This window comes from Eurosta solidaginis, chromosome 4 (genome assembly GCF_040869045.1).
Source record: "Eurosta solidaginis isolate ZX-2024a chromosome 4, ASM4086904v1, whole genome shotgun sequence".
Classification (NCBI taxonomy): domain Eukaryota; kingdom Metazoa; phylum Arthropoda; class Insecta; order Diptera; family Tephritidae; genus Eurosta; species Eurosta solidaginis.
Genome location: NC_090322.1, coordinates 226414275 through 226431914, shown reverse-complemented (window position 1 = coordinate 226431914; position 17640 = coordinate 226414275). Strand labels below are relative to the sequence as shown.

The window sequence follows — 17640 nt, the reverse complement described above, 5'->3', positions numbered from 1 at the left end:
GCAATGTGACCGGGCTTCCCGCATTTGAAGCATTTGATAACTTTTTTATTCCCCTTTTGCGATCCTTTCAGCATCTCCAATATTACGTCTACCCACTCTGGCCTTTCTACTTCCACACGGCGTGCTTTGAAAACTGGCTTACACAGAAGCGACGCTGTTTCCTGAATCAGGGCATGTGATACCGTTTCTGCGAATGTTGGCTTTAGGTTTGCGTATGTAGCTCGCTTTGTTTCGACGTCTTGTGTGCCATTTATAAAGCTCTGAATCTTTACCCTTTCAGTGTATTCCACGGGTGAGTCCGCATTCGCTAAATGTGCAAGCCTTTCAACCTCCGACGCAAACTCTTGCAATGTTTCACCAGGCCTCTGGAAGCGGTTTAGTAACTCCATTTGGAATATCTGTTTTCTATGCTCGCTTCCATAACGTCTCTCGACAGCGGCCATAAATGCTTCATAGTTGTTCCGCTCTACTTCGGGAATCGTCTGTATGATTTCGGCTGCTGGTCCTTTCAATGCCACGAACAGAGCTGCAACTTTATCTTCAGCATTCCAGTTGTTCGCTGCTGCGGTCTTCTCAAAGTGTAGCTTAAAGACCTGAAAAGGAACAGAACCGTCAAAGGATGGTGTCTTTACCTTTGGATTACTCGTTGAAACTGTTGGGCGATTTATTTGTAACTCCTGTATACGACCTCTCAAAGCTTCTATCTCGGCATCCATTTTGTCCTCGAGCTGTACAATTTTTGTGTTTTGTGCTTCTAACTGCGAAGACATTTGGGCCACCTGCAATGATAAGCGCTCCTCTTGTGCTTCCATCTTGGATGTAATCTGTGTCGACATTTCTGAAATACGCGTTTCTTGTGCTTTCAACTGCTGAGCCAACTGAGATGTCATATATGTCTTCTGTTCTTCAAGTTGAGTTTCCATCTTACATGTTATACGGTTCTCCTGGGATTCTAGATGGGATGCCATATATGTCTTCTGTTCTTCCAGTTGAGATGACATTTGCGACGACATTGATGCTACTGTCGATGTTTGTGCAGATATTGCAGCCAATATCATGTTCAAGTCTGTGCTGGTAACTGTCTGCGATGTTTCGTTTTTCTCTTAAATTTTTGTTGTCTCCTCGCCATCAAGATGAAAGACATACTCTTCCACGTTAATTCCCTCTAGTTCCATTGCCTCTCGTAGTCGTACCTGAAGTTCGAGTTTATTGCCGGTTGTATTCAATCCACGGCTGTCCAAATCCTTCTTCAGTTGCTGGATCTTCAATTCACTGAACTTTGCCATGTTCTTGTTGTCCTCTGGAATTTATTCAACAATCCCACTTTTATACTTTTTGATTTCTCATTGCATAGTTCTAGGCTTTTCCATTCCAGAACTTACTAGATAGTTATCAGCTACAAAATCGCCAGCCACAACTACGTTTATAACTTCTCATTTGAGTAATACTTGCAAAAATTATTTCCCTCTCTTGTGAGCAATTCAGATAAGATATATGCATGTGTTTGTGCATTGCTTCTCCGCTGCTCGTATACGTACATATGTGTAGACGCAATTATTGATTCGTTTATGTATATACATAATGATTGATCTATGGATGTGCATGCAAGGCGCTGCTTAGCATCGGCTTAGAGATGGCAGCACCCCTTAGTCCTGCTAATATTCTTAACAATATAAAAATAAGTCGGGTTTTCCTTCCTGGCCCTATAACTCCAGAACGCAGGAACCGATTTCCACGGTTTTGCATTCGTTGGAAAGGTTTGAGGCTTATAGCAAAGAAAATTCAGGATCGACGGACAGGGTCTCGAGATATAGGCCAAAACGTGGACCCGGGTACCCCTAGAATGTGTTTATAGGATATGGATATCAAATGAAAGCTGTTGATGAGTGCTTTAGTAGAGGGTAATTTTCATACCCCTGGGTGACTAGGGTCTCGAGATATAGGCAAAAACGTGGGCCCGGGTATCCCTGGAATGTGTTTATAAAATATGGATAACAAATTAAAGCTGTTGATAAGTGCTTTAGTAGAGGGTAATTTTCATACCCCTGGGTGACTAGGGTCTCGAGATATAGGGCAAAACGTGAACCCGGGTACCCCTGGAATGTGTTTATAGAATATGGATAACAAATGAAAGCTGTTGATAAGTGCTTTAGTAGAGGGTAATTTTCGTACCCCTGGGTGACTAGGGTCTCGACATATAGACCAAAACGTGGACCCGGGTACCCCTAGAATGTGTGTGTATTATAGATATCAAACTAAAGCTATTGCTGAGAGCTTTAAAGTAATTTTCATTGTGATATTCGATTTAGTCGCATCAACCTGCCAAACTGATAAATATGCATGCAAAGCCTAAATAAAGACATGAATTAGCAATACCCACAAACCTATTTGCATACGTCGTATTCGATTTGCCTGAAATTTGGTATATAAATTTGCCTATATTAGTATTTGCGATGCTTTTTTCCGGGAAGTAGACCAGAGACGGACTGGGACTGGGATTAGGACTAGGACTGGGACTGAGACTGAAACTGAGACTCGGAGTGGGACTGGGACTGAGACTCGAAATGGGACTGGAACAAAATACATACCACCCTCTGGGAATGGCAATAAGATATGAAGAAGAATGAGAAAAACATGAGAGAAAAGAAAAGAGAGAAGGAGATTGAGAAACAGATAGAATGAGACGAAGATGGAGAAAGATGAAGCGAAAAGTACGGAGGGACGAGTGAATACAAAGATTAGGAAAAAGTGTAGAGGGGCGAGGGCAGATTTAGACGGAAAAAGCTTATTAAAATGTATACAGATATACAAAATTTAGGACAGAGAAACGTCTGCCGGGTCTGCTAGTTTATTATAAAAATTGACTTTAAACCAGTAGTCATTAAATCTAGAACTGTGGCTGTGTTAGTAAGACTAAAATCATGGTAGTGGTAGTGGTTTAGTTGTGATAAAAAAGCAAAATAGGGGGCTCATTTAACCTTATAGTTTGTAAACGTATAATTTTATCTAGTGCGTGAACGAACTGTCAAATTTTTGTATAAAAAATCTATTACGCAATTTGTATAAATTTACGCGCACATTTCAATGGTGTAAACGCGGTAAACTCAAAGGAATGCAACCTTGCAAACATAATTACCGTCCTTTTCGTCAGAAATATCCAACATCAGCAAGTAATTTACAAGAATTTCTTAGTAAAGATGTTTTAGTTTTGATTTTTCACTTAATGTTGGCATTTTCTAATTTGTATAGCAATCAAAAATTTTTTGGTAATAACACAGCTGATCAACAATTAAGTTTATCAAGAATATTACTAGGTTCATATAACAGCGTGTGTAAATTGATATAATTTTACACCTTATACATTTACATATATGCTTTAATGAGTCTCCCTAATGAGGTAGGGCGTTGCGTTTAACGAAATCTTATGCATTATGAGTAGCACGTATTTTTATGGAGAACGGCAGATAAAGCGACACTGGCGCATCTGACATGAAAAAGTAGCCAAGTTCCAACTTTTATTACAAGCAAAGCATAAGAAGAAGAATTCGATATTTGCTTTGGATAAGTGTGATTTCACACTCAGCAAGTGAAATTATTTTTCCCACTCGTTGGTTTTACAATTTTTCACAGTTATAAAATATATAAATGCAAGGCACGAAACATATATGTATGTAATACTCCTATATTGCTACGAAAAGCTGGGTACATTCCCAAACATCAGAGTGCCGATATATTGCTTTTTAAATGTTTTTGTTTTTGTATTCAATAGCCGAGTGTATCAAAGTTTAAATTTTTTCTTGTCACACTTATGCTACAATCACAAAAATTTTTTAGGCTGTCTTTTTTGATTTCGTATTCAAAACACATTGTGAGCATTTTCTATTAGCCATATAGGAGTATTACATATATGGCACGAAATATGTTAGCAAATAGGTATGTATTTTTCTTGTATTGTGAGAATGTTTATAAGAATGCTTTGTTAAATTTTGTGTGTGAATGGGCAAGGCGAAATAAACTTCAATTGCTAAGTCTGAAGTGCATTTATATTTACAAACGCAACATCTTGCGTGATTGTGGCGATTTTACTGACATGCAAAAGATTGCGTTGAACGCATCTATATGAAAATTTTTATTGTGGCTCGGCCATGAAGCTCGAATTGACGCAGAACGCGCCATGGATTGATTTAAAGCTTATTATATGAATAAATGGAAGAAATGAGTATTGAAATAACGAAGGAGTTTTATAGATATTTTGAGATTCATTTAATTGTTATAAATACGCTTTAGGGGAGAAATAGCATATTAACAACTTTTTATAAGGTTTTGTCGGGCATGACTCGAACATTACAAAAAACCCGACTCTGAGCATTTTCAATGGCAATGTGCCACGCCTTAACCTGAAGTTATCTGCCCAAGACTTTGGAAATTAAATACCTACATACAAAGGAATAATTTGAGGGCGGTACAGCGTTTTTATAACTTTATTTTTTTTCATACAAAATATGTTCAGTCTAATACTATGTACAAACACACACCAAATTGGCAATTTATACCATTTCGGAAATTTATTACGCAATTTATCATATAATAAATTGCCAATTTAAAAAAAATTGCGTAATAAATTGTTTGAAGCTGCAAATGCAACCTTGTAAAGTGTGTTTATTGAGTCGATTTAAACGTCAGTTACGCATGGCTCAACTATATGGTTGGCTCATCACTTCTGCTGATCTTAAATTTTTTTCATTTCACTGGAGTAGGGATTGTCAAAAGAAGATGGCAAACTCAAAATGAAACCAAAACCTTGAACACATTTTCTTACAACACACAAAAATTTCAAAGTTTTATGTTTTCATTCCATTCAATTCACCTAATACCGACACGCACAATTTGACAGTCTGAACAAAGGTATGTTGTTGCTTTAGAGATGAGCCAACCAGCTATCAAATTACTATTGTGTCAGCTAAATTGAGTTGTATGAATACCAATCAATTTAAATCGAAATTGCCTGAATTAATTTTTGTTTGAACATAGTATAATATCCACCCTGAATCTCACTGAACATTTACGTGCCCTGCAAAAACGCTCTCGTCATTCCACGTCATTTGACTAGTCATTTTACGGTCGTAGGTTATATTCATAGTCACATTTACATGGGCGTGATTAGGTTTTGTGACGAAATTTTTTGTAGGGTGATGAGTTACTTATATGCGAATACATCATTCCATCCGAAGTTGTTACGTACGTTCTCCGTACACTTGTCGCTGTTCCCTTTACTCCAATGCATTTGCGATGCGTGTGTGTTAGGAGAGGGATCTTTGGCTTTAGATGAATCTTATAGTTTGTATCTGCACGGGGGAAGATGTAATTAGTGTTTCGCTTTAAAGGGGAGTCGTGAACATTCACGAAGATATATTCACTACATTGCCCCAACAATTGCATGTAGAGAGCACTCCGTGATACAGTTTTCTTGAGGAAGGCCACAGCCATATGTGTATATATGTATGATCGAAGCATCACCACTTTGTTGAACTTTAACTGGTACGCGAACAAAGAAGACCGTACAAGTTGTATGCTTATCGTTATTTTTAATTTTAAGTTTTTAATGCGTACATATGTACAGGGTTAGTTCGATGTCTTAAAAATATGAATTGGTAAGTTAGGCTGAATTTTTTTAGCCAAGTAATCTCGAATAACAACAACAATCTTTTTTTTACTGTTTGTGGTATTTAATCCCTAGTATTACAGCACACAAAAATCATATTCCATGTGACCATACCAACAACATAGAGCAGTGCAGCTAAGCCGACAGTCGCCTGAAAAGCAAGAGAAGATATATTTAAAACAAATTAGAGATGTTAGAAAAAACAATAGAATGCATACTTGAAAGGAAAATTGCACCACAACATAGTGTGCCAAAGCGCCCCACAGACAAATGAGTAGGCCATTAGTAAAATGAACCGGATGACGGATATCATTCCATTGCGCGCGTGGCATACTGCGCTGATAGACAACATCTTGCAGGAAGAGCGTCACTGACTGGCCAAAACCAAGTAAGACAGAAGAGACGCTCAATTGAAGTTTGGATGTAGAGAAGCTGATGACTAAGTTATAAGACTAGTCAGTTGGTGATGACCAGAAGAGGAAATTTCATTAATACTTACGAATTAGTGCCAAAGCCTTGCACACACTACCCAACGTGTGCCATTCGATCTTGCGTTTATACAAGCTGTGTCCGAAGCGTGGCGTCATCAGTGAGAAACACATCCACGGGAAGGCCAAAAGTGAGAAAAGAAAAGGAATTTCCGCATTCTTGATTGCATGATGGGTGACTGCTAAGCTTGGTAGCACCGTTAAGCACATAACGTAAGAAAATATATCTACAGACATAAGTAGAGTTGTGGAATAGAGTCTGGGTACCATCAAAGCATGTTGCAGTGGCAGAAAAATTGTATCCCGCAAACTTTTCCAAATATGTATTGCAAAATTGCGTGTCATGCGACGAAATTTGAGCTGTTATCATAGAACGTAAGAGATAAGCCAATTTGTATACTTTCATTTTTCTTAGCACACTCATTGTGCGACTCACCCAATTTCCATCTCCCATTTTCTTATAAGCGCCACCACTACTAACTTCCACATTTTCGTCCAGCTGTTGCAATCCGTTCGAAGACATATTTGGAGGTAATTTGGATTGTGATGTCGCAACACTTTGATGACTCTTACCGATTGTTGTCGAGCTGCTACGCATTACTGATAGAGTCTCCTCTTCTTCGGGTATGATTTCCATAATCTCTACACCATTTGGATTAACAAATGTCACGTATGATTCATCTGCAGCCAACATATAATTGCTTCGCGCTTCGACTGCCGCTGCTGCAAAAAGTGCTGCAGTAGCTGTACCATGATGTTGCTCACGTAGTGGACTCTTCCAAGTACGAGGCAATTGCATTTCAATGCCATCGATTTGATCGGCAATACTTGTGGGGAAGGCGCCCAATTGATGGTGGAGTGGTGGGAAGGCGCTATCTGCCGTAATCAATGATATACGTTTGGTGATAGAACCTTCACGGTGTCGTGTGATAATTAAGCTGATGGGTATTAGATTTACCAGTAATGAGGACATTAAAACAATTGACTGCGCTGTACCATACAGTGTGCGCAGACTTGTGAAGACGAATGAGAGAAAGAGTTGACAGAATGCCTCACCACAGAGATAGATCGTTTTGCGTACAAATTTATCTTCACGCGGCCGCACTGCTTCTAAAATAACGTGGGTCTTCCAGACGAAGAGACTAGAACCAATTCCTGGAAATGAAGGTAAAAAGAAAGTTTAATACTTTATGAAAAAACTAACCGAAGCGGAAGATGATGCCAGCAATTTGGAGTAGTATGAAGCCACGAGAGCAACCGCTTTGGGCTGAGGCGTAAGTTTCCTAGCGGAGTCCAATTGTAAAATGAAAACAATCTTACCCGCAAAACATCCATAGAATACTATAGCCACCGCTTGTGTTGTTGTAGAAACTATAACCCATGCTGATGAGAAAAATATACCGCTAATCATAAGCGAACAACATATGATCAGTGTGGCAGTAAGAAAGAAACTACGATATTGTATTGTTTCCCGTTCACGACCCCGATATTCAACATTTAGATGTTCTAAAATTGAACGACAAATTTGACCCGTGGCCTGATAGACTATAGCGGGCCAAATGCGCAGCACCAAGTCCTTATCCGATTCAACTACATTTCCATAGAGGTAGGCAGGAGTGGCGAGAAAAGCCTGTAAAACATAATAAAATAAACAGGTTTAAATTGATATTAAGGAAACTTTTTAGGGAAGTATTACTATTAGTATTATAACTAGCTATATCAAGCTTTCTCTACAACGCATGGTGGCGCTCTAAGGCAATGCTGCATCTGCATACCCTCCCCCTCTCCTTTTCGTATGTCTTAAGGACCTTAACGGCTCCTACGAAATCAGAGGAAATATATGCATGTACATATGTTTAACGCTAGGGTGGTGAAAGAAGGTGGTATTGACCTCATTGGAAAGCATGAGGAAAAGTTGTTTATCGTCGATATGCAAAAAATACCTAGTCTCATTGTAATAGAAAAGGGCCATTTTGAAAACAAATGCAACTCCGATTTGAAGAGGGAAACGTTACGTCTTTTCAGAATGAAAAAAGTAGGAGCAGGAAGACATCAGTGCAAAGAGTATGAAGAGGGAAACGTTACGTCTTTTCAGAAAGAAAAAAGTAGGGGCAGGAAGACATCAGCAAAGCGTTTGACTACAACCGTTTCAAGCCAGCGTTGAATTTTTGTAAGACTAAATGTTGCCTGGTTATCAATGGCCAGAGAGTACTTAGAGAAAGATGCTGAACACTAACCTAGAATCGAAGACGATGAAGTTAAGGTGTTATCAAGCGTATTGTGCGTAACACCGTGGACAGCTGGGAAGAACCCTGCCAAAAATACTTGTTACACATTACTCGTCATCGGCCGTGCAATATAGTGTAGATCAAACCCTGAGCTCAATCAGTTTAGAGAGAGACGTCTCCCAACAGTTCGAAACTAAACAAGGTTTTAGATCGTCATATTTCTTAAATTTTATGAAGTTTGTTATGCTGTCCACCGAAGAATCACTCTTGCCAAAATATTATACTTTGGATTGAATAAGCAATAGAGAAGTAAAGTCCTGTTTCCGCTAACGGGAAACGAGCTCTACATGTTACCTATAATGGTAGTGTGCAAGAGAAATGCTCCACGAAAGGTTTAAGGATACCCACACGTTGGCGTGGACGAGTAATAAAAAATATTTAAAGATGAGCTTTGTGATCACTAAAAGAAAAAATCTGACAGACCCTGCAAAAATCGCGAGTACTCCATGCATGCATGTATGGAGTACTCGCTATGGACCAACCGAGTGCTCCAAAACTAACCACAATTCATACAAAAAAAAAACAAAATGGTCCAAATAACATTGCGATGTCCTAGGACTGGACTATATACTCCAGCTCCGCATTACATCAGAGTAATCCATGGAGTACCCACGGTCCAATAAACATCGTGTAGTGATTACAATCGTTAAAAACGAGCAATGATCGGCTTACAACATGTTCGTGTAGAAACATGAGTTGGTCCATTGCTGCATTACAGTGGAGTATAATGGTAAGTACTCCAGTGGACCACATGATCCAACGATTTTTGCAGGGAGAGTCAACCGAATTACGGGTCAATTCAACCGAAATTTCTGTCAATTTTTGTCCATTGCAAATATTTGTTGAATCAACTTCAAAAAAAATGTAGATGTTGAAGTGAACGTTTAAACAGTCAAATCAACAAAAAAAAAAAAAAAAAAAAACGTACGGCTTACGTTTTAACTCACCCTAAAGCTCGTTTTTTAGTGCAAGTTAAAATTACAGTAAAACTTGAATAGATTTTAGCCTTGCCACTTTGGCCGCTTAATGTGAGACAAGCAGTCAATTTTTATGCTATCGGCCAAAGTGGCGAGGTAAAGCTCTAGTTATCTTTAAATGGTTTCAAACGCGCTGAAAAACGGTGCCCAAGAAAACCAATGAAAACTTTAAAAATAACAGATTTTCGTCAACATTATAATAATAGAGAGATTTAATAGAGATTCTGTGGCAACATGGTCATAAAGCGCTGTGAGCGTATGTTTCTCTTTAAAATTAGCAACTTGAATGAAAAAGTATTGGTATTTATTCCCTGTCGAAATTACCAATGAAATTAGTTAGATTGATTGAGAATCTGTCATTTTAAAAGAATATTGTTAACAGCGTTTCTTCAGTTGAAATGACTTGTTCTTTTGGCAAAAAAACTCGATTGAAAGAACCATAATGCAATCAATTTTTACGAATAGCAGTTATTTTAATAACAAAGCCGAATTGTTGATTTTACTGTGGTCATTTTTTTCGGTGATCTTTATTCAGATGTCAATGAGTTCAGCGAGTTCAGTGCCCACTTACATAAGTAAGCAGAGGAGGAAGAACAAGTTGAAATACGATTAGTTCCCTTGACGTTTCCGACTGGCGCTAGTTAGCTCACCGAAGAAGTTCAACGGTTAAGCCCGTATAAACGGTTAAGCGCCAACTAAATAAGTTTGTATTTGACTCTTGAGACTTTTAGGCTGATCAAATAATTCCTGCAGAAAAAAGGGAGACATTAGCGCAAAGTGACAGTATCAGTGTACAGGTTTAATGGTTACCTCCGAACTGGTGCCAATAGCGCTTCTGTACAAGTAATATGAATCTAAACTAATTAAACAAAGGCAGTGACTACCAAGGCGGGACTACGTACAGTTAGTTTTTATTTATGTTTGTATGTATGCCGCCGTGCAACCATGGAGCCACCTTCGACTGAAACAGTTAAGAAGGCGTCCAAAAGGCCTGCAATTGTCATTTCGTATGACATCAAATGACCATAACGTCAGTTGGCCTTGTGAGAACTTTAAATGGACACAAAGTCAATTGAAGTTATGACCATATGAATTTCAAATGATTGCAGTGTCAACGATATTGACATTATGCATTATGATAATCACATACCAGCTTCAATATCTGTGTAGGTCTTTAATATCACCTTGTCAACATGGTTTTGTGCGTCGGAGATCAACAACTACCAACTTGCTTGAATTTACGTCTTTTGTTATGAATGGTTTTTTAGATTGCAAACAAACAGATGTAATTTACACCGACTTCAGTAACGCATTCAACTCTGTTAATCACGAGCTCTTAGTTCACAAACTTGATCATCTGGGCTTTCCAACGCCTTTATTAAGTTGGATTTCAAATTATCTTGAAAATAGGACCCAACGAGTTTTCTTCAAAAACAATCTTTCAAAGCCGATTGATGTAACTTCTGGCGTGACCCACGGTAGCCATTTGGGTACATTCATTTTTACCCAGTTCATTAATGACTCACCACAGATTATCTTACATTCTAGAGTTTTTATGTCCGCAGATGATGTAAAATTTTTCTTACACATATCTGCCTTCAAACTTGTCCTGTTTCGATCGAATGTAAGCAAATGACTTTTAACCGGGTGAAGCCGGTCCTGACATCTTGGAGCGGATATCTATTGTAACTGATCTAGGTGTTATTTTTGATCCGAAATTAAGTTTTACCATACATATTTCAACCACTATAAACAAAGCAACTGGTGTACTAGGATTTATCAAACGTTGGACTAAGCCTCGCTGGTACGTCGTATACTCGAGTACCGTTCATGTGCTTGGATCCAATCTATCAAATCCATATAGATCGGATTGTGTCTGTCCACAGACAGTTTTTAATTTTTGCATTACGAGGTCTCAACTGGGAATCAAGCACTCATCTTCCACCATACAGGAATAGGCTTCTTCTAATTAATTTGCCATCTCTGGAGAATCGCAGAGTCGTACTCGGCTTAATGTTCATTCACAAGCTCATCATCGGTGTGATTGACTTCCCTGACCTAGGGTCTCCAGACATTTTCTGCCTTTTCATTTACCTCTATGCCGGCAAAATTTTGCCAGATTATAATGATTTGATTAATTGCATTGGCTTTGAATGTTCGTTTGCCGCTTTACATATTGCTATACTCTTAGGTTTAGCCTGATATTTTAATTTTTTTTTCTTATGCAATGCGATGTCAAATTTTTATAACATATTAATTTTCTATGTAACTCTCTTAAACACTTTAATTTTAAGGATGGCTTTGTATTAACATATATATCTGTTCTATTACAATAATTTTTGACCGCTTTGTGTTTGTGTCGACTTTAAATAAATAAAATAAATTTCTTTTCTGAAATGGTCATAAAATCAACCAATTTTTTCTCAAGTGGCAAAAAGGTCAATTATTTTGCTTCACACCTCGTTTTAGTTTGATAACAACTGTTAAGTTACAGTTACATTTTATTGTTTTCGCTATAATTTTGTTCAGTCGAAAAAAAAAAGAAATACTTTTTTTATTTCAAGTTTTAGGTTATGGCGCTCCTTTTCCCAAATTTTTGCATAAGAAACTGGCCCAATGCGGTCCTCTCTGAGATAAGTACGAAGAGCTTATTCAACTAGAAGTTTATAGAAAATTTGGTATAAAAACTGTGCGATTTTTTTATTCCAAATTTCCATATTTCCATATGCGGCGACAATTTTCATAATTCTGGTTTCATTACAGCTCAAAAAGCTCGGCCTAAAAGCTGGGCCGCTGAGAACGCGTAACCTCACCTGCGGAAGTTTTTTATTTTTGTGCTGATCTTAATTTGCTGTATATAGTTATGGTCATTTCCCGAAATAGTCATGAGGCCATCCGAAAAGTTTCTAATTGGCCATGAAGCCCAATTGACTTTTTCGTTATTGACATTATGTCATCCCACCGTTAAAAGTATGAGCTGAAAGCACTGCGAGGAGATATAATTAGAACTAGTACCCTCTCTTAATGCAACAGTTCTGCGCAAATTTTTCATACGTTTCATGAAAATGAAATGGTATATAAATTTCGTCACGAATTCCAAAATTGTAAGTCCTTAAAAGAAAATAGATAGACCCACCATTAAGTATACCGAAATAATCAGGATGAAGAGCTAAGTTGATTTAGCCATGTCCGTCTGTCCGTCTGTCTGTTTGTATGCAAACTAGTCCCTAAATTTTTGAGATATCTTGATAACATTTGGTGAGCGGGTGTATTTGGGTGTCCGATTAGACATCAAATTTCACCAAATGCTTACGTGTATAGCATATATTGTTGTCTGAAAAAATCATTGAGATCGGTGGTATACATAGTATATATCTCATACAACCGATTGTTCAGATAAGAAACTTTGCGCAATTTCTGCCCCATTTTAACAGCTAGAAGCTTCAAATTTCACCAAATGCTTACGTATATAGCATATATTTTTGTCTGAAAAATCATTGAGATCGGTGGTGTACATAGTATATATCTCATACAACCGATTGTTCAGATAAGAAACTTTTCGCAATTTCTACCCCATTTTAACAGCTATAAGCTTCAAATTTCAGCGATTGCTTACGTATATAGTATATATTGTTGTTGAAACAATCATAGAGATCGGTGATATATATAATATATATATGATGGTATATATAGTATATATATGTATATATGTAGTATATATATATTTTTTTTTTTGCAATTTCCGCCGAATTTTAACAGCTAGGAGCTTCAAATTTCACCAAATGCTTTAGGTATGTAGCATATATTGTTGTCTGACAAAATCATAGAGATCGGTTGTATGTCTATATAGTATATATCTCTTACAACCAAATGTTCAGATAAGAAACTTCGCAATTTCTACCCCATTTTAACAGCTATAAGCTTCATTTTTCCGATTGCATACGTATATATTGTTGTGTCAAAAAATCATAGAGATCGGTGATATATATAATATATATATGATGGTATATATTGTATATATATAGTATATATATATTTTTTTCGATTTCGGCCCCATTTTAACAGCTAGAAGCTTCAAATTTCACCAAATGCTTACGTATATAGCATATATTTTTGTCTGAAAAAATCATAGAGATCGGTGGTGTATATATTATATACTTCATATAAACTGTAATTTTTGTCCCTTTTTTACGGCTAGAAGCTTCAAAATTCATCAAATTTCATCAAATAGTTACGTCATATATTTTTGAAATACGTGATTCGTAGTCAAAGTTTTTACATGCACAGCCGAAGACAGTCCCGTCTTTACTTGTTTTGTCTGTAAAACTGATTACAGATATCTAAATTTTGAATTACGAGCAGTTATCATTTACTGCTTTTTGTAAATACATAGTTTATGAATCAATTTATTATTAATATCTAAGTATTTATACTTATGTACATGTATTGCAAACCCACATAACAGATATTTCTGTTGAATGTGTTTGTTGATCACACGCCTGCGCTGTACGCCCGCCGTTGCCACAGCTGTTGCTGAAGTCCATTTAGTACGCGCTGCTATACTCATTGTTGTCACTGACGTAATAATGCCACAATACGGAAAGATGCATACAATTGAATGAGTTGATATTGGTGCTCTTACAAGTGCAGCAAGTAGCACTGAAGCAAATACCTTTGTGTGCAATATACCTACGTATGTATGTGTGTTTGGGTATTGCAAAGTGTGAACTTCTAAAGCTGCAAGCTACACAAAGGGATCTCCTTCTGTACACATACATATATACACACATCCGATCTTTTTTAAGTTTTTTATTTTTATTCGCTGTTTTGTTTAATTTTGCACTCGTTGACTTATCCCCAATTTGTATTCTTGTCTTTATACATTCTTATGATTGTGTGGGTGCTTCTTAACAGTCAAGTGGGGTCGGTTTGTGTTGGTTGGCTTTTATAGCGCCAGCAGCAAAAGCAGCAGCTCAAACACTGTCAACATCGCAAATTTCTGTACACAACACACACACACACATGTATACACAACCGCAGGTGCACATATGTAAAATTTAAATAGACTGATAAGAAAACGGCAAAGCTCTTATCAGGCTAGATAATATCCATTATCTAGCGCAGATTAAGCGCTGCGTAATTACTTTTCTTATTTACCATGTCACAGATTTTTTTTAATGTTCTTTCATCACAATTTAATTTGGTTAAACTCCATTCATTTAGTGATTTTATTTTTATATATATGTAAGTATACATATTATATATGCTATATAAAGTTGTGTAAATTGTATGTATGTAAGTATCTACATACATATGTATGTATGTGTGCTTATTAAGCAAACACAATTTCTTTTAAAAATTTCAATTAAACCAGTTTAATGAGACGCCTGGAATTTAGTTAATTTAAAATTGCAGTATTTATACTCCAACAACAACAATAACAACACAAGTACATATTTAAGTATAGACATTTATAAACTTTTTTGTGTATTTATTTATCGCGTTGATGATCCACCCGCCATCACAGCAAAGTGTGTTGTTCTCTTCTTCCTGCTTCTTATCCACTACCGCAGCTGATCGTGTCACTTATCGTACTGAAACTACAAAAAACATTTACTCATCGCCACTGTGCTCCACAATTATCATAATAATCATCATGTGTGTTTTCGTTGTTGTTGTTGTTGGGAAGTCTCTCCAAAGTACTTGCGCATCATCAGCGTTCATCACCCCCCATCATGACTGAACGCACAGCCGTCAGCCGGCATTGGAATGCCAGCTCGCCGCCTAATTTAGTTGAAGTAGCCCTTCGTGGGGGAGTTGTGGTTGGCACTGTGAAAGGCAGAGCCGATGACGTTAGCAGTGACGTCGTTGTTCAACGGTGTTCTTTTGATAAATGCTGCTGAACGTTAGCTTCAGATCGTTTACACGTATTCACAATTCTACATTAGGGTGTCCGTTATGTTCAAAATAGTTTTTCCCTTTTATTGCTGATAACACTGGTCAACAACATTTTTGTACATGGGTCGTGCGTATTTTTTTATACTCAGTTGAGCAGAGCTCACAGAGTATATTAACTTTGATTGCATAACGGTTGGTTGTACAGGTATAAAGGAATCGAGATAGATATAGACTTCCACATATCAAAATCATCAGTATCGAAAAGAACCTTGATTGAGCCATGTCCGTCCGTCCGTCCGTCCGTCCGTCTGTCCGTTAACACGATAACTTGAGTAAATTTTGAGGTATCTTGATGAAATTTGGTACGTAGGTTCCCGGGCACTCATCTCAGATCGCCATTTAAAATGAACGATATCGGAAAATAACCACGCCCACTTTTTCGATATCGAAAATTTCGAAAAATCGAAAAAGTGCGATAATTCATTACCAAATACGCATTAAGCGATGGAACTTGGTAGGTGAGTTGAGCTTATGACGCAGAATAGAAAACTAGTAAAATTTTGGACAATGGGCGTGGCACCGCCCACTTTTAATTGAAGGTAATTTAGAAGTTTTGCAAGCTGTAATTTGGCAGTCGTTGAAGATATCATGATGAAATTTGGCAGGAACGTTACTCTTATTACTTTATGTCTGCTTAATAAAAATTAGCAAAATCGGAGAACGACCACGCCCACTTTTTAAAAAAAATTTTTTTTAAATTCAAATTTTAAAAGAAAAGTTAATATCTTTACAGCATATAAGTAAATTATGCCAACATTCAACTCCAGTAATAATATGGTGCAAAAAAATACAAAACTAAAAGAAAATTTCAAAATGAGCGTGGCTTCGCCCTTTTTCATTTAATTTGTCTAGGATGCTTGTAATGCCATAAGTCGAACAAAAATTAACCAATCCTTATGAAATTTGGTAGAGGCTTAGCTTCTAGGGCGATAACTGTTTTCTGTGAAAAAGGGCGAAATCGGTTGAAGCCACGTCCAGTTTTTATACACAGTCGACCGTCTGTCCTTCCGCTCGGCCGTTAACACGATAACTTGAGGAAAAATCGATATATCTTTACTAAACTCAGTTCACGTACTTATCTAAACTCACTTTGTATTGGTATAAAAAATGGCCGAAATCCGATTATGACCACGCCCACTTTTTCGATATCGAGAATTACGAAAAATGAAAAAAATGCCATAATTATATACCAAATACGAAAAAATGGATGAAACATGGTAATTGTATTGGTCTATTGACGCAAAATATAACTTTAGAAAAAAACTTGGTAAAATGGGTGTGACACCTACCATATTAAGTAGAAGAAAAAGGAAAAGTTTTGCATGGCGAAATCAAAAGCCCTTGGAATCTTGGAAGGAATACTGTACGTGGTATTACATATATAAATAAACTAGCGGTACCCGACAGATGATGTTCTGGATCACCCTGGTGCACATTTTGGTAGATATCTCGAAAACGCCTTCACATATACAACTAAGGGCCACTCCCTTTTAAAACCCTCATTAATACCTTTAATTTGATACCCATATCGTACAAACACGTTCTAGAGTCACCCCTGGTCCACGTTTATGGCGATATCTCGAAAAGGCGTTCACATATAGAACTAAGGCCCACTCCTTTTTAAAATACTCATTAACACCTTTCATTTGATACCCATATCGTACAAACAAATTCTAGAGTCACCCCTGGTCCACCTTTATGTCGATATCTCGAAAAGGCGTCCACCTATAGAACTAAGACCCACGCCTTTTTAAAATAATTATTAACACCTTTCATTTGATACTCATATCGTACAAAAAAATTCTAGAGTCACCCCTGGCCCACCTTTATGGCGATATCTCGAAAAGGCATCCACCTATAGAACTAAGGCCCATTCCCTTTTAAAATACTCATTAACACCTTTCATTTGATACCCATATCGTACAAACAAATTCTAGAGTCACCCCTGGTCCACCTTTATGGCGATATCTCGAAAAGGCATCCACCTATAGAACTAAGGCCCACTCCCTTTTAAAATACTCATTAACACCTTTCATTTGATACCCATATCGTACAAACAAATTCTAGAGTCACCCCTGGTCTACCTTTATGGAGATATCTCGAAAAGGCGTCCACCTATAGAATTAAGGCCCACACCCTTTTAAAATACTCATTAGCACCTTTAATTTGATACCCATATCGTACAAACAAATTCTAGAGTCACCCCTGGCCCACCTTTATGGCGATATCTCGAAAAGGCATCCACCTATAGAACTAAGGCCCACTCC

General features: G+C 37.4%; 1 protein-coding gene across 12 annotated transcripts in view; it reads right to left on the bottom strand.

Moving 5' to 3' along the window:
* Positions 1-5584: 5584 nt before the first annotated feature.
* LOC137249116 (uncharacterized) overlaps positions 5585-17640 on the bottom strand; it is a 266841-nt gene continuing 254785 nt past the window's right edge. The window contains exons 1-7 of one of the 12 annotated variants that reach the window (XM_067780315.1): positions 14885-15017; positions 13857-14802; positions 7471-7780; positions 6587-7305; positions 6162-6510; positions 5881-6101; positions 5585-5813 (exon numbers count right to left, since the gene is read on the bottom strand). In XM_067780315.1, the coding sequence (XP_067636416.1) occupies positions 5727-5813; positions 5881-6101; positions 6162-6510; positions 6587-7305; positions 7471-7780; positions 13857-13982 (1812 nt within the window). In that variant the 5' untranslated portion in view covers positions 13983-14802; positions 14885-15017 and the 3' untranslated portion in view covers positions 5585-5726. Of the gene's footprint in view, positions 5814-5880; positions 6102-6161; positions 6511-6586; positions 7306-7470; positions 7781-13856; positions 15018-17640 lie in introns of those variants that run through there. The other 11 variants (XM_067780312.1, XM_067780313.1, XM_067780316.1 and 8 more) reach the window with 11 other exon arrangements.